A 27,414-nucleotide genomic window follows, 5' to 3' on the forward strand; every position below is an offset into this window, starting at 1 on the left:
TCTAGCCAATCTGACAGGTGTGTAGTGGTATCTCAGAGTTGTCTTAATTTGCATTTCTCTGATTAATAATGATTTGGAGCATATTTTCATATGTCTATAAATAGTTTCAATTTCTTCGTCTGAGAATTGTCTGTTCATATCCTTTGACCATTTATCAATTGGAGAATGGTTTGATTTCTTATAGATTAGAGTCAATTCTCTATATATTTTGGAAATGAGGCCTTTATCAGAACCTTTGATTGTAAAAATGTTTTCCCAGTTTATTGTTTCCCTTCTAATCTTGTTTGCATTTGTTTTGTTCGTACAAAAACGTTTCAATTTGATATAATCAAAATTTTCTATGTTGTGGTCAATAGTGATCTCTAGTTCTTCTTTGGTCATAAATTCCTCCCTCTTCCACAGGTCTAAGAGGTAAACTATCCTATGCTCTTCCAATTTATTTATCATCTCATTCTTTATGCCTAGGTCATAAACCCATTTTGACCTTATCTTGGTGTACGGTGTTAAGTGTGGGTCAATGCCTAGTTTCTGCCACACTGATTTCCAATTTTCCCAGCAATTTTTTTCAAATAATGCATTCTTATCCCAGAAACTGGTGTCTTTGGGTTTGTCAAACACTATATTATTAAAGTTATTGGCTGTTTTGTCCTTTGAACCTAACCTATTCCATTGATCAACTAGTCTATTTCTTAGTCAATACCAGATGGTTTTAGTAACTGCTGCTTTATAATATAATTTTAGATCTGGTACAGCTAGGCCACCTTCATTTGATTTTTTTTTTCATTAATTCCCTTGAAATTCTTGACCTTTTGTTTTTCCATATGAATTTTGTTGTTATTTTTTCTAATTCATCAAAGTAGTTTTTTGGGAGTCTGATTGGTATAGCACTAAATAAGTAGATTAATTTAGGTAATATTGTCATCTTTATTATATTTGCTCGCCCAATCCAAGAGCATTTAATATTTTTCCAGTTGATTAGATCAGACTTAATTTGTGTGGAAAGTGTTTTGTAGTTTTGCTCATAAAGTTTCTGATTTTCCCTTGGCAGATAGATTCCTAAATATTTTATACAATCAGTAGGTACTTTAAATGGAATTTCTTTTTGTAACTCTAACTGTTGGGTTTTGTTAGTGATATATAAGAATGCTGATGACTTATGTGGGTTTATTTTATATTCTGCAACTTTGCTGAAGGTGTAGATTGTTTCTAATAACTTTTTGGTAGAATCTCTGGGGTTCTCTAAGTATACCATCATATCATCAGCAAAGAGTGATAATTTGGTTTCTTCATTACCTATTCTTATTCCTTTAATCTCTTTCTCAACTCTTATTGCCAAAGCTAGCATTTCTAATACAATATTAAATAGTAACGGTGATAGTGGGCAACCTTGTTTTACTCCTGATCTTATTGGGAATGGTTGCAGTTTGTCCCCATTACATATAATGCTTACTGCTGGTTTTAAATAGATGCTACTGATTATTTTAAGGAAAAGTCCATTTATTCCTATACTCTCAAGAGTTTTTAATAGGAATGGATGTTGGATTTTATCAAATGCTTTTTCTGTATCCATTGAGATGATCATATGTTTTTTGTTAATTTGATTATTAATATGGCCAATTATATTGATAGTTTTCCTAATATTGAACCAGCCCTGCATTCCTGATATAAATCCTACTTGATCATGATGTATTATCCTGGGGATGATTTTCTGTAGTCTTTTTGCTAATATCTTATTTAAGATTTTAGCATCAATATTCATTAGGGAGATTGGTCTATAATTTTCTTTCTCTGTTTTCAACCTACCTGGTTTAGGTATCAGTACCATGTCTGTGTCATAAAAGGAGTTTGGTAGGACTCCTTCATTCCCTATTTTTTCAAATAGTTTATAAAGTACTGGGGCTAATTGTTCTTTGAATGTTTGGTAGAATTCACATGTAAATCCATCTGGTCCCGGATTTTTTTTAGGGAGTTGATTAATAGCTTGTTCTATTTCTTTTTCTGAAATGGGACTATTTAAGCAATTTACTTCCTCCTCTGATAATCTGCGAAGCCTATATTTTTGGAGGTAGTCATCCATTTCGCTTAGGTTATCAAATTTATTGGCATAAAGTTGGATAAAGTAACCCCTTATTATTTCTTTAATTTCCTCTTCATCAGTGGTAAGTTCTCCTTTTTCATTTTTAAGACTGCCAATTTGATTTCCCTCTCTCCTTTTTCTAATCAGATTTACCAAAGGTTTATCAATTATATTGTTTTTTTCATAAAACCAACTCTTAGTTTTATTTATTAGTTCAATAGTTTTTTTTTTACTTTCTATATTATTAATTTCTCCTTTTAATTTTAGAATTTCAAGTTTAGTAATTGATTGGGGGTTTTTAATTTGGTCTTTTTCTAACTTTTTAAGTTCCAGGCTCAATTCATTGATCTTCTCTTTTTCTATTTTATTCAAGTAAGCCTCTAAGGATATAAAATTTCCCCTTATTACTGCTTTGGCTGCATCCCATAAATTTTGATATGATGTCTCATTGTTGTCATTATCTTGAGTGAAATTATTAATTGTGTCTATAATTTGCTGTTTCACCTAATCATTCTTTAAGATGAGATTATTTAGTTTCCAATTACTTTTTGGTCTCTTTACACCTAACTTTTTGTTGAATGTAGTTTTTATTGCATTGTGGTCTGAAAAGAAAGCATTTACTATTTCTGCCTTCCTGCATTTAATTTTGAGGTCTTTATGTCCTAATATATGGTCAATTTTTGTGTAGGTTCCATGAACTGCTGAGAAGAAAGTATACTCCTTTCTGTCACCATTCAGTTTTCTCCAGAGATCTATCATACCTAATTTTTCTAATATTCTATTTACCTCTTTAATTTCTTTCTTATTTGTTTTGTGATTTGATTTATCTAAATCTGAGAGTGCAAAATTGAGATCTCCCACTATTATAGTTTTGCTGTCTAAATCTTCTCGCAACTCTCTTAGCTTCTTTTTAAGGAAGTTAGATGCTATACCACTTGGTGCATATATGTTTAATACTGATATTGCTTTATTGTCTATAGTACCCTTAAGCAAGATATAGTTTCCTTCCTTATCTCTTTTAATTAGATCAATCTTTGCTTTTGCTTGATCTGAGATAAGGATGGCTACCCCTGCTTTTTTGACTTCACCTGAAGCATAATAGATTCTACTCCAGCCTTTTACCTTTAGTCTGTATATATCTCCCTGTTTTAAATGTGTTTCCTGTAAACAACAGATTGTAGGGTTCTGACTTTTGATCTAGTCTGCTATCCGCCTCCTTTTTATGGGAGAGTTCATCCCATTCACATTTGCGGTTAAAATAACCAATTCTGCATTTTCTGCCATCCTAATATCCCCAGATTATACTTTTCTTTTTCTTGCCCTCCTTCCCTTCTTCCCTATTGGTCCCACTAACGTCGCGCAGCTCTCCCTCTTTAGTATCCCTCCCTTCTCCCTTTGAATCCCTTCCCCTTTCTTGTACCCTTCCCTTATTACTCTTTTTCCTTCTCCCTTTTCCTCTCCCACTTTTTAATGAAGTGAGAGAAGAATCTGTGTAAAACAAATATGTCAATTGTTTCCTCTTTGAGCCAACTCTGATGAGAGTAGGATTCATACAATGTTCCTCCCCCTCTCTAAGTTCCCTTGTATATGATAGGGTTCCTTTGCCTCATTGTCGCATGTAGTTTCCCTCTTTTTATCTCCCTTCTTCCCTTTTTCTGACGCTATCCCCTTTCCATTTCTACTTCCCTTTTTAATGTTATATCGGTAAAATCAAATTATATATATGGTTTTTATGCATATTCACAACAGAAATACAGTTCTCAAGAGTTCCTTTTACCTTTTTCTACTTCTCTTGATTCCTGTTGTTGAAGATCAAATTTTTTGTTTAAGTCTGTTTTTTTCCTTAGAAACAGATGGAATTCCTCTATTTCATTAAATGTCCATCTTCTTCCATGGAAAAAAATACTCAGCTTCGCTGGATAGTTTATTCTTGGCTGCATTCCAAGTTCTTTTGCCTTTCGGAATATCTGATTCCAGGTCCTTCGATCCTTTAATGTTGAGGCAGCCAGATCTTGCGTGATCCTTATTGTTGCATCTCGGTATTTGAACTGTTTTTTCCTGGCTGCTTGTAAAATTTTTTTTTTTAGTCAGGAAATTCTGAAGTTTGGCCACAATATTCCTTGGAGTCTTTATTTTCTTTTTCAGAAGGTCTTTTTCAGAAGGTATTCGATGAATTCTTTCAACGCCTATTTTCCCTTCCGGTTCTATTACTTCTGGGCAGTTCTCTTTGATGATTTCCTGTAAAATAGTATCTAGGCTCTTTTTTTCATCATAATTTTCTGGTAGTCCGATGATCCTCAGATTATCTCTCCTAGATCTATTTTCCAGGTCTGTTGTTTTTCCAAGTAAATATTTGACATTTTTTTCCAATCTTTCATTTTTTTTGGTTTTGCTTGACTGATTCTTGATGTCTCAATGAATCAGTCATTTCTATTTGTTCAGTTCTAATTTTTAGTGAGTTATTTTCTTCATTAGCTTTTTTTACTTCTTTTTGTATATGTCCAATTGAGTTGTTTTGCTCTATGGAATTTTTTTCCATTTCACTAATTTTTTTTTTTTTTTTTTAGTGAGTCATTTTCTTTTTCCAATTTGCAAACTCTGTTTTTTACCTTTTCCAATTCACATTCAAATTTTTCTTTTAGTGAGTTATGTGTCTTTCCCCATTTCTCTTCTAGCTCTCTTTTAAGGTTTTTAATAGTGTCTTCTAGGAGAGCCTTTTGTATTGGAGACCAACAATCGTCTGGAGACTGTCTGCTATTAGTCTCTTCAGGGTTGAAAAGTAGTTCTCTTTCTGTATAGAAACTATCAATCGTTCTTATGATTTTTTTTACTCATTCTGTTAAAGCCTGTAAGGTCTGCCTTCAGAGCCGGGAGGTTACTAGCTTCCTCTGAAGAGCAGTGAAAGGTATATGGACGGGGTAGCTGTCCTGGCGACCGGCTACAAAAAGCAGCGAGGTACTGGAGTGCTCTGGGAAAGAGTCCCCCACCCGAAAGTAACTCAGGCCTGCAGGGCAGGACTGGGAAAGTGCCTTTCAAAGAACCTCAGCTGTGTGAGATAATGACTGCCCTGGGGCTAGACACTTAGCAGTGAGAGTTTCAAGCCAAACCCTGCCCTGGGGCTGTGGGTATTAGCAGCTGAGCAGTGAATGGATTTGCAGGGACCGGAAGTGTCTGCCCCGAAGCACAGTCAGCTGGGGAGATTCTGTTGCCCCAGACTGAGCCCCCCACTCTGCCGATTAGAGGCTGCCCAGGCTGTGCCCCCTTGCCGCGCAGATTAGTAACTGCCCCCGCAAAAGCCCCGAACTGCCGGATGTGGCCACAGGGCTGCGGTAAAGTCTGCCTGAGTCACTTCCGGGTTTGAGGGGTTACAGCCAGATCTCGTTAGGTTCTGGCGTTTTTTAGAGGACCCTGTGTTTTAGGCTTTAACTTCTCTGCCAGTTTACTGCTTTGTAATCAAGGCAGAGTAGTTAGCCTATAGCAGAGTGGTCCCTGTAACTTCTCTAGCCACAGAGATCACCCCCAGCCCTGGTCTGCTCAGGACGCTAGCCTCTCGCTGCCTGTGCTAGTCTGTTCCTGGCCCCTCAGGACAAACCTTTCCTGGCGAGCTTCCGGATCGGCTGGTAAGTTGTAGTGCTTCTTATCTTCATGAATTTAAGCAGTGAAGAGCTATTTTTGAGGCTGGATTAAATAGTTGGTTATGAGGGTAATGAGAGGAGCTTAGAGAGTCGTGTGCCTGCTCCGCCATCTTGGCTCCGCCCCGGAAGTCCATTATTGTTTATTCTTATGATTCTATGTATTTAGCTTTCTTGTGTGTCTCATGTTTGGAATGTCCATATTGTGAATGCTTTATGGAGTTCAGGTTTCTTTGGAGTGTTTACTTTTTGTAGTTACTGCTTAATCTTTTAGATGATTATATTAACCATTGTATTAATAATCTTTTCTTGAATTTTGACAAGAATTGCAATCAAACTCATAAGTTTATAATTTATAGTCCCAATTCTCTTCGCTTTTTGGAAAAAACATAACAATATTTTCCCTAATGTAAGCCTTTTGGTACTTCTGATACTGTACTAAATCTGAAGTGAAGAGGTTCTGAGTTTATATCTAGCTTCAGCTCTTTTTAGCTGTGTTACTTTAGGCAAGTCATTTAACCTCTGTTTGCCTCCATTTCCTCCACTATAAAATGGGATCTTAATAATACCATCTCCCAAAGTGGTTGTGAGGATCAAATGAAATACTACATGTACTGGCTCTTAGCATAGTGCCTGCCACATAGTAGGTGCTATATAAATTTCTCTATTTATCTTGAGTTTCAATTTCCTATCAGGCATTTTGGTTCTATATTCTGCCTTTCAAAGTTGCTCCTTGGAAAACAAAATAGAAGAATTAAGTAAATCAATTGTTTCTTGTGTAACACAGCTATTATTCAACACTGTATCTTTAAAATTGAAGCTCAGATGCTTTTCAGAAATATTCTACTACCATATGTGTTGACACAGTTTACTAAATGACTTCCTCAAGATCTGAAAGTTGATTTGACTTCCAAAGGCATTAATTTGCTTGTAGGGGTTATTGTAGGCTTTGAGGGGGAAAAATGAATTTCTAGGCAAGTCTGAAAATAGTATTAAAAATATAACTAGATTGGACTGAGCAATTTGATTGCTCAGACACCCTTGTCTGTGTATCTCCATTAGTTACTAAAAGTAAGACTTTCAGTTTGCCACCATAAGTCAAACATTGTATAATGGATGGACAAATTTAATGCATTCAGTTCTTTTTTTTTTTTCTCTATGACATTCAGACCACTGCATAGACATGGGTGTAATTCACAGTGACTAAGATCATTTAGACTATTTTGGAGTAATGGTCAAAAAATGATATATATAATACAGGGGTTCTTGACATGAGGTCCTTGAACTGGTTTTTCTTGATATTTTTATAACTTATATTCCAACATTATTGGTTTCCTTCATAATCCTACATTTTATTTTAAACTTTGAGAAACATTATTCTGGGAATAGCTCCATATGCTCAGCCAGACTGTCAAAGAGGTTACAAAAAGAACTCCTAGAGTAATGTGCCTAGGTGACATAGTGTATAGCATGCTGGGCTTAACATCGGGAATACCTAAATTCAAATCTGGCCTCAGATACTTAATAGCTGTGTGATTCAGGGAAAGTCATTTAACCCTGTTTGCCTCAGTTTCCTCATCTATAAGTAAAGCTAGAGAAGAAAATAGCAGACTACCCCAATATCTTTGCCAAGAAAACCCCAAAGGGGTCACAAAGAATTGGACACAAATGAAATGACTCAACAACAAACAGATTAAAAGAGTAATGGATAAAAAGAGTCAGAAAGATCTAGTTTCAAGATTTACCTCTAACAGATGTTTTCTTCTCTTCCTCTCTTGTCCCCCAAATGCCTTTTGGAAGATAATAATACTTGTACTGCCTAACCTATAATACTGGCCTAAAGAGTAAATGAAAATAAAGTGCTTTATAATCATAAATGGCTATACAAAATGCAAATCATTATTATTACTTAAATATGTGCAGCTGCCTTTCAAAATTATACAGTTGTGAGGGACTGCTGGAATAGATGGTTGGCACAGAATAGCTGAATCCTCCTAGTGGAATAAGGCAGAAGATTATGATTCAATAATAAGTACTCTTTCAATAGGGTACAAGAAATGTGGGTAACTGTGTCAATCATTTCCAACTTTGTGTCTCACAATATTTATTTCCTTCAAATCAAAGGGGATTTTTACAACTCTCCTTGAGTTGGTGTCAAGGGATCTGCTTCCCAAGCTGCCTTGTCATTAAGTCTTTCTCTAATTTGACTTTCATGAAAAATGCAGAAAACTAGAAAACATGTTTAGAAGTGGAAAATATACTCCATTTGAGCAGTCAAATCTAGGGCTGTGGATATATGCAGAAATATAGGGCATTGTGTAATGAGACACAATAAATGATGATTTTTAATCACTTTAAATGTATATGATCATAATTCTAGGAAATTGTGGAATCAAAAAAAAAAAAAACTTCAAGAAATGGAAGGTCCTCTAAAAGTCCCATATCTGAGCAAGAATTCCCTATGCTATATGCCCAGCAAATTTTCATTTCATGTAGGGATTTCTAGTGATGGAGAACCAGCTCCTTTCTAAGGTGACTATTCCATTTTCAGAAGTTTTTCATCATTTTCTCTGTGGAACAATAAACTTGAATGTTTTTGATAAGTTCCAGCATGAAGATATATGTTCATATTTAACTAAATAAATGAGACATACACATAAAGGAAACATACATGTTTCCTTTTAGATTTTTGGAACTTATAGGACTCAAAAGGACAAGTTTTAGAGCTAGTAAAAGGGCTCTTTCCATTCAGAACATATTTGTTCTTTCTAAAGGATAAACTCCTTTTATATATTAGTAGATTATTTTGAACTTTATAAAATGTATACAATTTTGAGTAGACTTGTTTTCTCTTATAAAGGATACTGGGTTTTGAGTAGCTCATTTGCATGTCAAAAGCCAAAAATATCATTGAACTTCCCAGCAGAGAAGACACAGTTGCTAAGGAATAGAAAGCCAAGCTACTTTTCCCTCAATGTCTCATTTACATTTCAGTCATTTTCGGTCTTGTCAGACATTTTATGACCCTATTTGAAGTTTTCTTGGCCAAGATAATAGGGTGTATTTTCTTCTCCATCTTGATGAAATGATGAGGAAACTGAGACAAACAGGGTTATGTGACTTGCCCAGAGTCACATAGTAAGTGCTTGAGGCCAGATTTGTACTCAGGAGGAAATTTTCCAAATTCCAGAATCAGTACTCTATCCATTGTGCCACCTAACTGTCTCTCATTTGCATAAACCAAAAAAAAAAAAAAAAAGACTCAGAGTTTAAAAAACTAAGGGCCAGAACTATTTAATGATTGTCAGGTAATTCTGTAGTTAATGGCGTGGCTTGCAGAGGTGAAAATTTAGAAAATGTATTGGATAGTTATAATAAGTTAGGATGAGGTCTTCCATCAATAGAAGACAATCCTGCACTAGGAAGAGTTACTACAAGAAAAGACATGTGTGGGCATGTTTTTTATCGGTAATCCCTAATGCTGGGAGAAGTTGGGGGTAATACATTGAGGTTATTATCATTGTCTTATCCCATTAATCAATAAACATTTCTTTATTTTTTTAAATAATAGCTTTTTATTTTTCCAAATACATGGAAAGTTTTCAACATTCATCTTTGCAAAACCTTGTGTTCCAAATTTTTCTCCTTCTCTCCCTTCTCCTCCCCTAGATAGCAAGAAATCCAATATAGGTTAAACATGTGCAGGTCTTCCAAACATATTTCTATATTCATCATAATGCACAAGAAAAATCAGATCAAAAAGGGAAAAAGAAAACATGAGAAAGAAAAAAATCCAAGCAAACAAACAACAAAAGATGAAAATACTATGCCACATTCAGTCTCCAAAGTTCTCCCTCTGGATGCAGATGGCTATCTCCATCACAAGTCTATTAGAATTTCCTTTAATCACCTTAGTGTTAAAAAGAGCCAAGTCCATCACAGTTAATATTTACATAATCTTATGGTTGAGTCAGCGAACATTTCTTGTTGACAATGTGCTTAGTTATGAGGATACAGAAATGAAACAGTCAACAACTGAATTTTCTATTCTGACACTGAAGGTAATTTTATGAATAGAAAATGTTTTATGATTATTCAACCAAAAAGAAATGAACAGGACTTTAACTGTTTGTATTGGTAAATGAAATGAAGATTTGAGGAAGCTATTATCTAGATAGTTAAAGCAAAAAATCATGCTACTAAAGAAAATAGGAAAATATTTTAGTATATATTAATTTCACTGCATAAAATACTGAATATAAGTAAAGTCTTCTTTTTATACTTAAATATTCTTGGATTTAACAGTATACTTAATCTTCCAGAGAGCTGAAAGATTTCTCCTTCCTTCTCACCCACCCAATCTTCTCTCTCTCTCTCTCTTTCCCCCCATCCCAACCTTGTATTTTTAAGTTAAAAAAATGCAAATGGCAATATGACATTTTGATGCAAACTGTTGATTCTAGGGGAGGAATTTACATTTCAACTGAAAAAAAGAAATAAGGTTTCTTGCATTCTTCCTTTTGAAGGAATATGCTGACATTGAGATGTTGATGAGGTCACCCATTTAAAACTTAGTTTTAACAACTAATGATGTACATTAATGTAGACATTCATGAATTTTATAGCATTCCTACAAAGTGGTACTAACAATATTATTTTGCAGAGCTTCCAACTCCATATATATATATATATTCACTAGTGTCTCTAAAAAAATGTTGCTGCATGAATAATAGATATTTAAAAATAGATACATGTATACATTTATTTGCATGGATGTATCAGGATGCTCAGACATAATTTCATCTTTATGGGAACCCTCAGTGTATAAAGTCCACTAATGTATATTTGAAACTCATTTGAAATCTACAACTCCATTTGTGGCTTAGAGGACTTAGAAGTGGCCTGGGGTACTTAGGTGACTTGCTCTTGATCTCATGAAGGCCGAACATCAGCCTGGGACTATCTCTTGTGTTAATACTTCTTTTTAAAGGGAAAAACTTTGGGAACCTAATGCATGGATTTGGAAATGCAAATTACAATGTTCAATGGTCATATATAGCTTTTAATGAGATTTAAAACAAGAGGTTGTAGTCATAAAGAATGGAGCTCTAATCTTAACTTGGCAACCCACTTTTCCATGGAGTCAAATGTCATCATTCTCTCACTAGGTTTCAGTTTTTCCATTTGTTAAAAGAAATTATAAATCCCAAAGGCATGGGGATGGGAAGAGGTGAGGAGGATAGCCCAGAATTGGTCATAAGGACATTACCTTGTGATAAAGGTCTGAAATCCTGAAGGAGAAAGAAAGGATGCCTAAAATCTGATTTTTTTTTTCAGAGCATATGGGTCAGTACCTACATATTTACAATATGTTTTGCGGCTAATGTGGGGCTACTCTTTGGTGTTGTCTGCACCATAGCTGTTGTGATTGCACGTTTCCCAAGGTAAGGCATTCTATTTTTTCTTATTTATGATCTTTATAAATTCTGGCAAGAAATCAGGTGTATGTTTCTGTCTTCTGTTTTTCTTCTCTCTGTGATAACTTAGATCCAAGCTTTCCTAGGGGTGTGTGTGTGTGTGTGTGTGTGTGTGTGTGTGTGTGTGTGTATGTTGGTATAGACATTTATTTATATATGTGTCTCTCTAAATATCTTTTTTGTGTGTTTGTCTCTGTCTTTAGATAAGTAGATAGGTATATAGATAGATTGAAAAATAGATAGATAGATGATGGATAAATAGGTAGATAGATAAGTAGGTAAATTGGTAGATAGATGGATAAATAATAGATAGATAGATAGATAGATAGATAGTTCAGCTTATCCTGTACTTGGGGAGTTATATTTCATATTTGGTTAGGGGTCCTTTCTACCTTCTTGTACATTCTTGTGTGTGTTTATACCTATACACATATGCATGTATATCTATTGTATATTATATGTTTATATAATTTATTTATGTATATAGGTATCTATACATACCTACACAATTAGTCTTCATGTACTTTTCTTAGTTGTGTATACATAGACATACACATGCACAATAAAATATGGGAAGATAGAAAATGTCCCTGCTTTCATATGAAATAAAACTCTGGTTCTGAACTATAGTATGAGGAATGTCTTATTACTTGTATCAAATGGAATATGTGAAAGGATGTGAATGTCAGTAAAAGAACAAAACAACTGCATTTTTTGGATTCTAAAGTCATTTCAGAATGTGCAATTTTGGGTCATTATCATCAAATGTCAATGACACATAGATCATAGGTCAGTATTTAATGGTAAATTGTGTAATTTCCTGGCAAAGTTTGCTTATCATCTGAACTTTGCATGCTTAAAAACCAGATGGAATCTAAACCCCGCAGACACTTTTGTAGAATTACAGCTCTTTAGGGCTAGTAAGAATCTTAAAGATCTTCTTTTCCAGTTTCCTCATTTTACAGAAGAGAAAATAGAAATGTTGTGAGAAATCAGTGCCTTGCTGAGGTGACCCAGGTAGAATCCAGGCCTCTTAACTATTAAACCAGTTCTTTTACTAATGCATCATACTAAGGATACCACCAGATGCCTTTTTAAAATTTGTTCTTTGTGAACTTTTTCCCTTATGGAATAGTCTCTCTTTTCACCTCCCTCTCTGACTCATTCTACCTCTTAAGTTTCTCTCTCACACTTCTTTCTGTGATATATTCTCCTTCCTTAAGGTCCTTTTGCTTTCTCTCAGGGGCAATTCTTTTTCCTACTCCTCATCACGAAACAATAGGATATAATGAATGCAATGTTAGACTTTGGATCAGGGAAACCCAAGTTCAAATTTGACCTTAGACAGTAGTTGTGGGACTCTTATTCATCTCTCTGGGATAGTTTCTTTATCTGTAAAATGAGGGGTGGATGGGTTGGACTTAATGATCTTTAAAGTCCCTTCCAGTTCTATAACTCTGATGCTATAACCTTCTGCCTCTTTTCCTCCCCCACCCTATCAGTATTGTGATCTTCCCTTCTCTTGCTTTGTCTTGTACCCTTCAACTTCATCTCTAGAATGATGTAATAGCATACATGAAAGGATTAAAAATGTACAAATAAGTACAACAAAAATATAAGATGATATCATTATGATTTATTATTGTTATCCTATCAATTTTCCTCAATGATCTTATCTTTCATAATTTGATAATATCTTAATGCCACATCTCTGGTGTAAATCTTTCTTACTTTGTTTACCATGGTGCTGTGAAAATTTGGGTATTAGTAGAAGCAAGTAGTAATAATTATTGATCCTCATATAAAAGTCTCTTTCCATTGTAGGACTGTGGTTGAGAATATCCAAGTTAGAAGACATGGGTTGATTTTCTATATCTACTACTGATTAACTACATGATCTTGAACAAATCACTTGGAACTTATGAAGTTTAATTCCTCCATCTATGAAAGAGGAACTCATAATGTCTGACCTACCTAGTTAATAGGGTGAAATATTTTATGACCATAAAAATAAGTTATTATTATCATGTCATTGTCTTAGCAATATTAAACTATCATTTTTAATCTCATTTTTCCTTGTTGGGTTTGAGCCTGGTTGAATCTAAAAAAGACTAGATATTTAGTAATTAAGTTTCATTTTAGGACAGATAAGTGATAACAGTAGTCAAGCAGAAAGCATCTTCCTGAGTTAAGATCTGGTCTCAAACATTTGTTAATTGTGTGAACCTGGGCAAGTCACTTCACCCTATTTATCTCATTCTCATCTATAAAAGAGCTAGGCATAGCAAACTACTTCCAATATCTTTGCAAAGAAAATCCCAAATGGGATGATGGAGATTTGGACACAACTGAAAAAACAAATGGTACTACTTATGAATCAATGTTTTAAGCAAAGAACCGGGATAAACCCCTGCTTAGACTCAAAATAGATTTTGCTTCCTCAGAATTCCAGGATTTAATGTCCAATGTATGAATAACTTTTTTAAAATCTTAAAATCACAATTTCACCAAAAGGAAGATAAGCCCAGTTGGACCAACTGGTAATTTAATATCAATGTAATTTATTATTAATGATGAAAGGCTTGAATGTCAGCCACCTAGGAATTTTTTCATCCTCACCATTTAAATAAGAGTTTTCAATGAAATAAAACACAATCAATTAATTTTAATTACTCTCCATTTTAAAAAATCTTACAAGTCAATGGTTAAACATTCTGTTCTAATATAAATATTCATAGACACATAAACATTCAGAAAAAGTAAGCCAATACTTTTTTACTTTGACCTTTAATTTTTTTTATTTGTTATACTTTCAGAGCCAAGACACTGAATCTGACAAATTTGAATGAATTGGAATATAAAGTAAAGACAGAAGTCGAGGGGGTAAGTTTACCTTTCTAATTTTTGTTCCACAATTGCTTTGTGTTTTGTGTTAGGACTTAGGAGTTTTATTAGAATTATAAGCATCTGTAAGGAGCTAATAAAGGATTTTTAAAAACATTTTCACCATTGTTATTTGTTTGTGAAGTGGCAGCACTTTACATCTGATCACCATATGTGCAGTTTGTATATACTTTTAGCATAACCAACGCATTGAACAAAGAAAGACCTCCTTTTATTTGGTGATCAATCCAGCATCATTAAACAAAACCATATTAGAGAATAGTAGAGCTACTGTTCACAGGGAATGTTCAGAATCAATATGAGTATTTCTTTTCATTGCCAAGTGGCTTCAAATTCTCCAACCAGATCTCTAAACCTGATCTAAAATGGAGAGGAAGGAAGATGGGTTGGAGAAAGAAAGGAGAAGATTGAAAACAGGCAGATAGAAACCTCAAAGGGCCCTTGTAGTTACCAAGTATTTTTACTAAATGAAGGAGATAATGGTAGTAGTGATGATAATGATGGTCCCAAATATTTATATAGCCTTTTAAAGTTTGCAAAGTGCTTCCCATGCATAATCTCATTTGACTCTCACAATAATTCTGGGAGGTCAATGCTATTGTTGTCCCAGTTTTACAGATAAGAAAGCTGAGGATCAGAGTAGGTAAAATAATTTTATTAGATCATATAAGTAGTAAGTTTCTGAGGTAAGAATTGAACTTGGAAGTTTTAAATCATGAAACACTTTCATCACAATGCCATAGTGTTATTTGGGCTTCTCTCATGTGATTGACTTTTGACAGGTTCAGCATCTCTTCTAAGAAAATAACCCATAATTCTTCAATCTTGCCCACTTGTAGATGTGTCTCAAATCCAAGTTTTAAATTTTCACCTTTTTGTTCATAGGGTTAAGTAAACCAGCTTAGGTTAGACAAGGTTAATTTGGATATTTTCCAATATTTTGAACTGACCTCATTTTGAACCTGTTCTGTAAATATTTGGTTAATTTTTTTTCCTTGTTATCTTCCGGATTTATTTGTCTCTGTATTTCTAGTTCCTGGCGGAACTGAAAGAACTGGCCTCTTGCCTGAAAAACTGTTCTTACGTTATTTCCAAATTGCTGAAAGTAGTAAGCCTTAAGAATCTGCCAAAGAAGTCTTGTACTTTTGAAAGGATGATTAAACTTAAGGAGTCCCAATAATTTCTGAATAATCATCTATCAATAAGCATTTATTGAGCATCTATTATTTGCTAGACATTGGAGATACAAAAAATGAACCTGTCCTATTGCCAAGGACTTTACATTATACCTCAAGAGATTCCGATACACATATAAGTGTACGCAAAACATGCAGAAAATAAATTTAAGGTAATTTCAGGGTAGGGAGACAGTAGCCCTGGGTGAGGAAACAGGAAAGTTTTCATGCAGGAGATGGTATTTGATCTGAACTTTGACTAAACTAGGGATTCTGAGAAGCAGTGGTAAGGAGTAAGTGCATTTCAGGCATGTGGGACAGCTAATGCAAATGCAAAGGGATGGAAGATGTGTAAGACAAATAGAAAGTCAATTTGTCTGGACCACAGGTGAGTAATGCATTAAAAAAGTCTGGAAAGATCAATAAAAAAGTCAAGTCATGAAAAATTTAAAATGTCATACACAAAAAATTTTATTTTCAATCCTAGAGGCAATATGGAGTTACTGGAGTTTTTTGAGTAGGGGAATAGAATTAAAATGTCTGTCCATTTCTTAGAACCATTCTTTGAGCGCTGAACCTTTGGTGATTGGTCAGTCTCTGATTTGCCAACAATGCTACTTTTCTTTAATTTTCTATACTGTTCTTTTCTTTCTTTACTTTTTCCAATCTGAATTTAGTATCTCCTGAAATGTCCTAGATTGACCACCTTTGACCCTGAAGCTCTCTTCACTATAAACCTGAGGGCCAACTTTGACATTCTTACCCTTAACCATGAAATGAAACATTTGGTACAAGCATGATTCTCAGCTTAGAAATCACTGTCTGTGTATACATATATTGTATTTAACATATACTTTAACATATTTAACATATATTGGTCTATCTGCCATCTGGGGGAGAGGGAAAGGAGGGGAAAAATTGGAACAAAAGGTTTTGCAATTATCAATGCTGAAAAATTACTCATTCATATATCTGGTAAATAAAAAGCTATAATAAAAAAGAAAAAAAATCACTGTGCATAAGATGATTACTATGCTTTTGGCATAATATATTCAAGTCAGTAAATCATTCAGTCAAGGAGCATTTATTAAACACTTGCTGTGTTCCAGGCACTGTACTTATTATTGAACAGGAAGAGAATCAGGGATTCTGTCAGAATATAAAAGATAAACACCTTTTCTCTCACACCCCACTAGGTTTTTTCTGTTAGCAAAATATGAATTCTAAAATGTGCTATATAAAGACCCTGGTTATTCCCAAATAAGCAAGTTCAGACTGATAATAATAAAAGCAGTAACACCAACAATACAACTAACTATAATTCTGGAAAGTATCCTAGATCTTTCATGTTCATTCTCTCATTCAAAACTCATCAAAGCCTGTGATTCAGGCATAGGCAGACATATTAATCCTATTTTACAGTTACAAAATAGGCGTTTTAAGAAGCTACTCAATACAATTGTTTTTTTCTTTATGAATCCCAAGAAAGTTAATATATCATTAGAATTAGGGATGATGAGGAACCTCCATGCCTTAGAACTATGAATCTCAAACCTTTTTGTTCTCTCAGAAATTATGGCGGGAGGAACCCCACCTCCTCCAAAGAATTTTTGTTATGTAGATTATATTTATTTACATTGATAATATTAGAAACTTGAATATCTTAGAATTATTAGGCATATGAGGCAGCTAGTGACACAGTGGATAGATAAAGTGCTGGGTCCAAATCTGTTTTTAAGATACTAAGAACTATGTGACCCTGGACAAGTCATTTTATTCTGCCTCAATTTCCCTGACTATAAAATGGGGATAATAGCATCACCAACGTTTCAGTATTGTTGTAGGGATAAGATGAGAATATATTTGTAAAGTTCTTAGCAGTGTCTGACACATAATAGGCACTATATAAACATTTATTTCTTTCCCTTATTCTGAAAATATTTTTTTTGGCCTCATGGATTTCTTAAAAAAGTTATTAGGGACCCAAAGGATACCCAGACACATTTTGAAAACTCTTTCTTTAATGGATAATGTCCATATGTTCCAGATCTTAAAAAGATTTTTCATGTGGAATGACACACATCTGTTAACAAGAACTTCCAAATTCATCTAGTTTGCATCTCAGAAAATGGACATCAAGCTGCCCATAGTAGCACATTGCTAGTAATGCCTACAGATAGGAAGACTGAGGCTGGCAGATTGTCATCTCGAGAATTCTGAGCCACAGTAGGCTAAGCAGATCAGTAATTTGAGCTAAGCTTAGCATTAATACTGTGGACAGCCCCCAGAGGCAGGGGGCCATTAGATAAGAGTTTGTGAGAGAGAAGAATAGGAAGAAATTTCTATTCTCTTTCACAAACTCTATCAAACTGTCCTATTTGCTTTTTCCTATGTAGAAAATGCCATCCCCTTTGAATCATTTTTGCAGATTTTTCCTCATGCCAGTATAGCAGGTACAATGATAGAAATCCTGTTTTTGTCAGTCTAGAGCACACGACTCTTGTATTTGACCTTTGCAGAGTCATGTCTTGTTGGGATGGCATATAACTCATAATTGATTTCCATGGGGCAGGAGCATGTTAAAGGTAATTTTTCATTGACAGTTGGGAAAAGGAACTTTTCTGAGTCAGAAAGAGTATTCTAACCTGAGTATAAAGGTATGGAAACAGGCAACCCTCATTCTTTTGGGGCCCTTCTATTGGTATGCACTCTTGGACTCTCAGAGGATTTTTCTTCATCCTCATTTCTGCCTTTTGGAATCATTATCTCCAGTCAAAACTCATTATCTTCTATATGAAATCTTTTCTGATCCTTCAAATGGTTGGCATTTCATCCACCACAAGCTCTGTTATTTTGTGTCTTTTCCATATTTCAGGGATTGGGGATGGTGTGTTCCCCACAGTCTAGAAAAGCCATCCACATAAAATGTTTTGGCCCTCCTTTCATACCAGAAAAGAAGTCTGAATTATTATGGCATTAAAAGATAAAATTTGTTGATGTTGTGCAATACTTTTACATATATTTTATGCATTTTTTGAGTTTCTGAACTTTTTTTGTGTTATCTGCTGGCTTTTGTAGCTGTGAAACTCCCCCCAGATTCCCATTTAATTTCTGATGCTAACTCATGATATATTGAAACCCCAATGGGCAAAGTTATGATGTGGAAGGGATAACTATATATTTGCTGTTAATGTATATGCCTACGTGTTATTTTCTCCCAGTAGATTACTGCTTTAATTTTTGCCTGTGTATACCCAGGGCCTTGCACTTAATAAATGGTTTTGAACTGAATTGAGTAGAGGCAAACACTCCTTAAATATAGCCTTTCCAAACTTAGAAAATATGTTCCCACCAGTTAAAACCACACCATAATGATTCTTCTTTTTCCAGAATAGCTTTAAGATATGTTTTAAAGAAAGCTTGTGACATTATTCTCATAGACTCAACCTAAAACAACAGGTTAGCATCCTCATATGGTCTTAATAATGGATGATTTAGAATAATTTTGGCTGGTTTAGGACTTCATGATGATTAAATATGGCATGTCAAGGGGCTTATTCTCTTGTGGTCTGCTTGTGACAACTTCAGTTGAAGTTATTTTTGTAACTTAAAGCTTGGTTTTGACCTGTTATATAGAGACAATCTAATGATTTACTGAAGTTTAAGCAAATTTTACAATTTGAACCAGAGATACAGAATTGGAAGAGACCCCAGGTGTTTTCTAGGGCTGCTCTCTTGTTTTACTAATGAAGTAAAAGAGTTCTGGAGAATTTAACTAATAAACAATGACCTTACTAGCTTTCCCATGATTTGAAATCATTTTTTTCAGTCATTATGTTTGCACATCTGTATCTCCATATATCCATTGCATAGTCCGTTTTGAGGTAGCGCCTAAGTACTAGAAGGCTATTAATTTTTTTTCAAGCAATTTCCAATTTCACTCAGATTTACAATTTTTTCAAATATTTACAATTTTATTCAAATTGCCTTCTCCTCATGCCCTTTTAAATAGGGCAGTTAGATGGCAAAATAGATAGTATGCCAGGCCCACTCAGGAAGATTCATCATCCTGAGTTCAAATCAGGTTAGTGTGTGATCCTGGGCAAGTCACTTAATTCTGTTTGCCTCAGTTTCCTCATATGTAAAATGATCTGGGGAAGGAAATGGAAAACCATTCCAGTATGTTTGTCAAGAAAATCCCAAATGAGGTCAAAAAGAATCAGACAACTGAAAAAATGACTGGGCAATACATCATGTCCTTGATAAGTAGTTGTCAGTTACTTTTTTCAAGAGCAGTTTTAGTACTCCTTTTCAATGGCAGGTCCCAAGTTACTACTCCCCAGACACCGGACAAAATTGAAGTATTGTCCATCTTCCTTATTTACATGCCAGTCTCCTACCCCTCACAACCCTCCCTTTTTGAATTCTAAGCACAATATGTCCTCATGCTGCTTCCTGGCTGCCCAAAGTCTGGCAAGATAATGTCCTGCTCTGTCCTGTGTGAGCCTCCACTAATTATGATTTCTCATTCCCGTATTGTGTAAGCTCTTAGATGCAAGGAATGAATGCTGATTTTCTGATGAAGGTAATTAGCTCAGTATGAATGACTAAGGACGTTTAATATTCAATTTCTTTTTAAAATTCACAAATAAATGAAATAGGTGAGAACATATTTTGGAATAGGGGGAAGATTGTTGGTATCCCATTTCTATTTCTTAGCTCTCACTCGAGCCCTATACCTTAAAAACAGAATTATTCAACATGATTTTTTCACTTCCAAAAGAATGCTAACATGCACTCTAGATATTAAAGACCTTTTTTTTTTTGAAACATGTCTCATGATACATCATGTTTCATACAGAAAACTATGAAGAAAAGTCAAATGGCTCAGAAGCTTTCTGCCATAACTTTGTAATTTTTTATCCTAAGGATTAATTATCAATACCATTCAGTCTTGTTAAAAGAAAAAAAAAATCATCTTAAGTAATCAAATGAATGACTCTAAATCTTTGCCTTTTTTCCCCCAAAAGGAAAATTTACAACAGGTGAAAATTATTTCAATAAACAATCCACTTGTTTTCCTGAATGCCAAGAAGTTTCATTCTGATTTAATGAATACAATTCAGAAAGACAATGCCAATAACCAGACACCTGATGATATCAACAAGGTAGGACATGCTATTCCATCAATAGAAATTCAAATAAAAAAACCTGTAACTATAATAAAATTAAAAAGTAGATAGAGAAACTTCCAATAAAAACTGAAATGTTATTATCCTTTGCTTTCTAACTTTTATTCATTTGTTCAATAAGTCAACAAATAATTTAAAGAGTGACTATTATATTTAAGAACCTGTATGAAAGTACTTTGGAGAGATAGGATCTAAGTTCCTCAAAAAGAGATATTTTACTTTGTATTTATAGCTCCAGTTCCTAGTACCTTGTCTGAAATTTAGTAGTTACTTACTAAAAGTTTGTCAATTGATAAAAGGAAATTATTCCGGTTTCATTACAGCTATCTTTAAATATTTACTGGGTTGAAAGATTAGTCATCCATTCAGAAGATAGAATTAGAAACAAAAGTTTCAAGAGAGGCAATATTGGTCTTGTAAGGAAAAATCTTCCAATTAGAGCCACTCAGTGAGTGGAATAGGCTTCCTTGAAAGACTCAAGAGTCTTCCTTCAATAGAACCTTTCAAGAAGAGCTCATAGATGATCATATCCTAAGGTAGAGAGGGAGAGAGAAGCACAGGGAAAGGAAGAGGAGGAATAGGGGAGGGAGAGAATATGTAGATCAGAAAACCTATCTAGTTTATCCTATCATTTGAGAGGAAACCAAAGTATATCATAGTGGGGATTTCTCTTTGGGTATTGCCTGTACTAGTTAGTTGCTGAAATCCCATCTAAACTTGTGGTTTCATTAATTTTATGTCCAATGAAAGATGAGCAAATCATCCCTGTGTTAAAATAGCTCTCAATCTAGCAGGTGACATACCCAAGATCTACAAGACAAGGGAAAATGTGTGAGAGAAGTATATACTTTGATTATTATGATACAGACAAATTTGGCTTCCCTTATCAAGTCACAAATAATCTAACTGAATTTTCATTTTAGTTTGAATGAATCATCTTTCTTTGCATCTACAATAATTGAATCCTTAAGATCTATCTCATATATCCTATTTTAACAGTGAAAAGTGCCCTGAACAAATTAGCCTATAATCTTTTCTCCTTTTTCTGATTAATTAGAATACCGTTCATATGACACTGAACATATATCATTTTTTATTGTTAATTGATTTTTACTGTGTATGTGTTTTATCTCCCAGGTAGATTAAAAACTCCAAGAGGACAGGGACTATGGATGCATCTTGTTTTTATTACCCCCAACTCTTCTTTTTTCATATCCATGAGCGCTAAAATTCCTTAATCTTTCATATTTGTTTTGTATAATTTCATCAAGATCCTTTCATTGGGCCCTCTGACCATGATTTTGATGGTAAATATTTAACAACCCGCTCGCCAAAAAGCACAAACACTTTTTAATCTTCATTATTATTATATTGTTAATCACTTTCTTTGTGAAAAAAACAATAAATGAAGCCCTGATTTGTAATGTTTGCTGATTTTGGAAGTGTAAACACTCACACTAAAAATGTTTCTTATATATTAGCTACCCCCATATTTGGAATGCTTACCCTCTTCATCTCTAATTTGCAGTTTATGTAGACTCTTAAAACTCAGCTCAAGCTGAGTGTCTTCTGAAGGAGACCTTTCCACATTCACTCCAGTACCTCCCCTCTAAGACTATTTTAATTTATACTGCCTATAGCTTGTTTGTATGTAATTATTTGTGTTGTCTTTCCCATGAGAATGTGAGTTTTTTTAAAAATAGGCATCATCTTTTTGCCTTTCTTTATATTCTTGGCTTTTAGAATAATGCCTGAACCATAGTAAGCACTTGGTTAAAGCTAGTCACTGATTTTGTATTTCCCTCAGTGCCTTCCACAATCCCTTCCACATAGAAAGTACTCAGTCTTTGCAATTAAGATGGAGACTTTTTCTCAAATTCTTTTTCTATGATAAATATTGTCCTGAGTTTAGGGAAAATTGAAACTCTTTTGGGTGAATGTCATTGAGTTGAATTAACATTTTGTGCCTTTCCAGATTCAACCAAGTTAAAGCTGATACTTTGGCAATTTAAGATGTTATCCAGTTCTTGTTTATTTAAAAAACAAAAACAATTCTTTTTGATTATTTAGGGTATTTTTGGAGTCAAGAATAGTGGGAGTATGAAGAAAGATGAGAGTGGGGTAGTTATGAAAACTTTACTTACCAGCTAAGCAACATTAGAACATCTTATCTTATCTATTAAGATAAGGGGTTGGTCTAGATTCTTTGTATGGTTCATTCCCTTTCTCATAATCTTAAGATTCTCCTTTGAAAAATAAATGGGATATAATTTCATCAGGTGGAAGGAGATATTGGAGACAATATCTATTGGCAGGCAAAAGCTTTTACTGTTTCCCCCAGGTAAACTAATTGTCATTTGGGAATATGTTATAATGTCAGAATCCTGACCCAGATTTTCACACTACAGAATTTCCATAAGAGAGAAACAATACCTTGGCATGAAGTTCCACAGATGAGCATTGAGTTTTTGTCCTGATATTAATTGAGTATTCATTTCCATTGATATTGATTTTTGAACTAGGTAAATTATGATTCAGTCATTGGCAGTGATTCTTAATAGTTTTTGTGTGTGTGTCATGAATCCCTTTGCTAGTCTGGTGAAGTCCTTGACACCCCCCCCCTCCAAGAATAATATTTATTGCCTATATTCATAAAAGAAGAAAGTACTAAATTTATGGAAAAATAAGTGAATTTTTCTCCTTCCAAATTCATAGGCTCCTTGAGATCTATTCACAAACCCTCAAAGGATCTATGTACCCCAGATTGATTCCTGGTTTAATATAAATGACAATATATCTGTGACTTGGAACATAACTCTGTTCCCTTTCAATTCTATTCCACTCTCTATTCAACTTATATTCTTTTCTAAGAGACACTTGGATAGAGCACTGAGTTTGGAATCAGGGAGATTTTTCTTCCTGAATTCAAATCTGGCCCCAAACACTTACCAGTTGTGTCACTCAAAGTTTTCTCATCTATAAAATGATCTGGAGAAGGAAATGGCAAACAACTCTAGTACTTTTGCTAAGGAAACCCCAAAATGCTCTCATGAAAAGTAGGTTAAAACAAAAACACAAATAGGTGGTCTTTAGCTCTATTAACCTATATAGTTTTTTGTATCTCTTAGGAGAATATAAAATCCTTGAGACAAAGATAATTTTGTTTGTTCACTTGTTTGTTTATTTTGTCTTTGTATAGGACAGGATCTTTTATATATATTAAGCCCTTAGCATATACTTTTTGTATTGAGGAAAATTTGATTTTCTTTTTAACCTGAAAAGTTGAGAAGGATGGTATGGATTGAGACATAAGAACTAGTACTTGAAATAAACTGTTTCTCTTACATATTGTTTACTTTTCAGTGTGAACAAAATACATTGCTCAATTCTACTTCCAATGGTACCTTCAATGGTAAGTTAATCATTTATTCAGTGAATTAAAAATAATCTAACCTAAATAATAGTGGAATCAAGGTGAAGGGGGAGATGCAAGTTTTTATTTTTTGTTTTAATTTTCTGATTGTTTTGTTTGTGAAATGCATTTAATTCTCTCAAAGTAAGACATTTTCATATACTGAAATATCTTTTTAAAAAGTTATGGAATAGAACAAGCATTTCTGTAATATGGTACAATAAAAAAGATGATTGCACTCGAAACTGCAAATCTACTGTGCACAATTTACCATTTCTTTTATAAATAAACAACAATATTATCATGTAAATTTATTTTTTCTTTTTTTCTCCCCCTCCCACACAGATAGCTACAATTAGATACACATAGGTTTATGTGTATATATGTGTGTGTATGTGTATGTGTGTGTATGTGTGTTTTATACATTTTACTATTTATTTGTTCTTTCTCTGGACACAGATAATATCTTTCTTCATATGTCCTTTATAGTTAATTTGGGTATTTGTAATTAATTAATAGTCAAAAATAACTTATTTGTTTAAAATTGCTCTTAAAACAATATTGCTGTTACTGTACGTAGTATTCTACTGCTTCTGCTAATTTTCCTCTTTATTATATCATGCAAATCTTTTCATGTTTTTTAAAAAAATAATTGAGCTCATCATTTTTTATAGCACAGTTATGTTCCTTAACAATAATTTACTACAATTTAATCAGCCATTCCTCAATTGATGGACATCCTTGCAATTTCTAATTCTTTGCCACCACAAAAAGAGCTGCCATAAACATCTTAGAACATTTGGGTTCTTTCCCCTTTCCTCTAATCAACTTGGGAAATAGACTAAGTAGTGATATTACTGGGTTAAAGGAACACAGGGAGTTTAATAACTATTTGGAGATAATTCTAGATTGCTCTCCAAAATGGTTGGATTCCACCATAATTCCACCAACAATTAATAAAGTATTCCAATTTTTCCACATTCCCTTAAACATTTGTTACTTTACCCTTCTATCATTTTAGGCAATCTGATACATATAAAATTTTTCTCAACGTTCTTTTAATGTGCATTTCTCTAATCAAAAATGATTTAGATAATTTTTTGTATAACTAAAAAGTGTTTTGATTTTTTCATTGGAAAACTGCTTGTTATGCCTGATGTGATTTATCAATAGGGGAATGATTGTTGTTTTCATACATTTGACAAATTTCTTTATAGATTTTTAGATAAGACCTTTATCTTAAAAAGTGTCTATTAAATTTCTCCCCCAATTTTTTTCTTTTTTTCTGATCTTGGCTACATTTGTTTTATTTGTGCAAAAACCTTTTTAATTTAATGTAATAAAACTATCTATTTTATACCTAACTTTATACTCTATCTCTTGTTTATTCATAAATTAATAATCTATCTATAAATCTGATTAGTAATATGTTCCATGTTGTAATTTTCTTGTAAAACCTCTCTTTATGTCTAGATTATATAATCATTTAGATTTTTATCTTGGTATATGGTATAATATCTTTTATACAACAGGAGATTGTGGCAACACTCAAAAATTCAATGGCAAATCAAAGCATATATCAGTATAATTAAGCCTAATATGTCATATTCATAAGTAATAACCAGATAATAAAAAGAAAGGGTAGCTTTAAAAATATCGTTCAGTTTTCTCAGGTAAATAGCAATTCAAATCTTTCCTTGATACTTAGCTCTTTGACCTTAAACAAATGACTTAGTCTCAATCAGCCTACTTCCACATTTGTAAAATGGGATTAATAATAGCATTTACCTCACATTATTGTTGTAAAAATCAAATGTGATAACATTTGTAAAGTGCTTTGCAAAACTTGAAACACTGTAAATACTAGTGATGATGATGATGATGATGGCAGCTAGCTGGTGCAGTGGATAGAGTGCAAAACCTGGAGTTTGTCTGCCTTCAGACACTTAATAACATGTGAATCTGGGTAAACCCTGTTTGCCTTAGTTCCTAATCTGTAAAGTGAGTTAGAGAAAGAAATGGTAAACTACTCTGGCATTTTTGCCAAGAAAGTCCCAAAAGATGTTTTGAAGAAATGGGCACAATTGAACAACAATTATTATTAGTACTGTCAGTATGATAGGCACCATGCTACATTATAGGAATATAAAGAGGTAAAAAACAAACATAAAATAAGTCCTTCTCTCAAATTACTTATTGTCTAATAGAAAGGTTATCTTGTGGCAATTAAAAAGGCTTGAGAGACATCGTTTCTGGATAATTTAATCATTTTATTAATAAGACTAGCATGTTATTAATAAAAGTCTGTTATTTGCCCATCTCTCTTAGGGTGGCAGGCTCAGGATTATATGTTCTTTTAGAAGATGAATAGCATTTAACTGACTTTAAGACAGTATGGGGGATATATATATATATATTTTTTTAAATTTTGTTTCATTTTTTTAAAAATAACTTTTTATTGACAGAACCCATGCCAAGGTAATTTTTACAGCATTAATCCTTGCACTCACTTCTGTTCCGATTTTTCCCTTCCCTCTCTCCACCCCCTCCCCCAGATGGCAAGCTGTCCTTTACATGTTAAGTAGGTTACAGTATATCCTAGATACAATATATGTGTGCAGAACTGAACAGTTCTCTTGTTGCACAGGGAGAATTGGATTCAGAAGGTAAAAATAACCCGGGAAGAAAAACAAAAATGCAAACAGTTTATATTCATTTCCCAGTGTTCTTTCTTTGGGTGTAGCTGCTTCTGTCCATCCTTGATCAATTGAAACTGAATTAGCTCTCTTTATCGAAGAGATCCACTTCCATCAGAATACATCCTCAAACAATATCATTGTTGAGGTATATAATGATCTCCTGGTTCTGCTCATTTCACTTAGCATCACTTCATGTAAGTCTCTCTAAGACTCTCTGTATTCATCCTGCTGGTCATTTCTTACAGAACAATAATATTCCATAACATTCATATACCACAATTTACTCAACCATTCTCCAAATGATGGGCATCCATTCATTTTCCAGCTTCTAGCCACTACAAACAAGGGCTGCCACAAACATTTTGGCACATACAGATCCCTTTCCCTTCTTTAGTATCTCTTTGGGGTATAAGCCCAGTAGAAACACTGCTGGATCAAAGGGTATGCACAGTTTGATAACTTTTTGAGCATAGTTCCAAATTGCTCTCCAAAATGGTTGGATTCATTCACAATTCCACCAACAATGTATCAGTGTCCCTGTTTTCCCACATCCCCTCCAACATTCTGCATTATCTTTCCCTGTCATTCTAGCCAATCTGACAGGTGTGTAGTGGTATCTCAGAGTTGTCTTAATTTGCATTTCTCTGATTAATAATGATTTGGAGCATATTTTCATATGTCTATAAATAGTTTTAATTTCTTTGTCTGAGAATTGTTCATATTCTTTGACCATTTATCAATTGGAGAGTGGCTTGATTTCTTATAGATTAGAGTCAATTCTCTATATATTTTGGAAATGAGGCCTTTATCAGAACCTTTGACTGTAAAAATGTTTTCCCAGTTTAT

The 27,414-nt window shown here is 33.9% G+C and overlaps 1 protein-coding gene across 1 annotated transcript in view; it reads left to right on the plus strand.

Annotated features, from left to right (window-relative positions):
• The window catches only part of SLC26A7 (solute carrier family 26 member 7), a 306,162-nt gene that overhangs the window by 249,925 nt on the left and 28,823 nt on the right, over window positions 1-27,414 (plus strand). The window contains exons 13-16 of the mRNA XM_051970834.1: window positions 11,047-11,153; window positions 14,003-14,069; window positions 20,296-20,433; window positions 23,821-23,869. Of these exons, the coding sequence (XP_051826794.1) occupies window positions 11,047-11,153; window positions 14,003-14,069; window positions 20,296-20,433; window positions 23,821-23,869 (361 nt within the window). The remainder of the gene's footprint in view (window positions 1-11,046; window positions 11,154-14,002; window positions 14,070-20,295; window positions 20,434-23,820; window positions 23,870-27,414) is intronic.

Source organism: Antechinus flavipes, chromosome 1, assembly GCF_016432865.1.
Source record: "Antechinus flavipes isolate AdamAnt ecotype Samford, QLD, Australia chromosome 1, AdamAnt_v2, whole genome shotgun sequence".
NCBI classification, from domain to species: domain Eukaryota; kingdom Metazoa; phylum Chordata; class Mammalia; order Dasyuromorphia; family Dasyuridae; genus Antechinus; species Antechinus flavipes.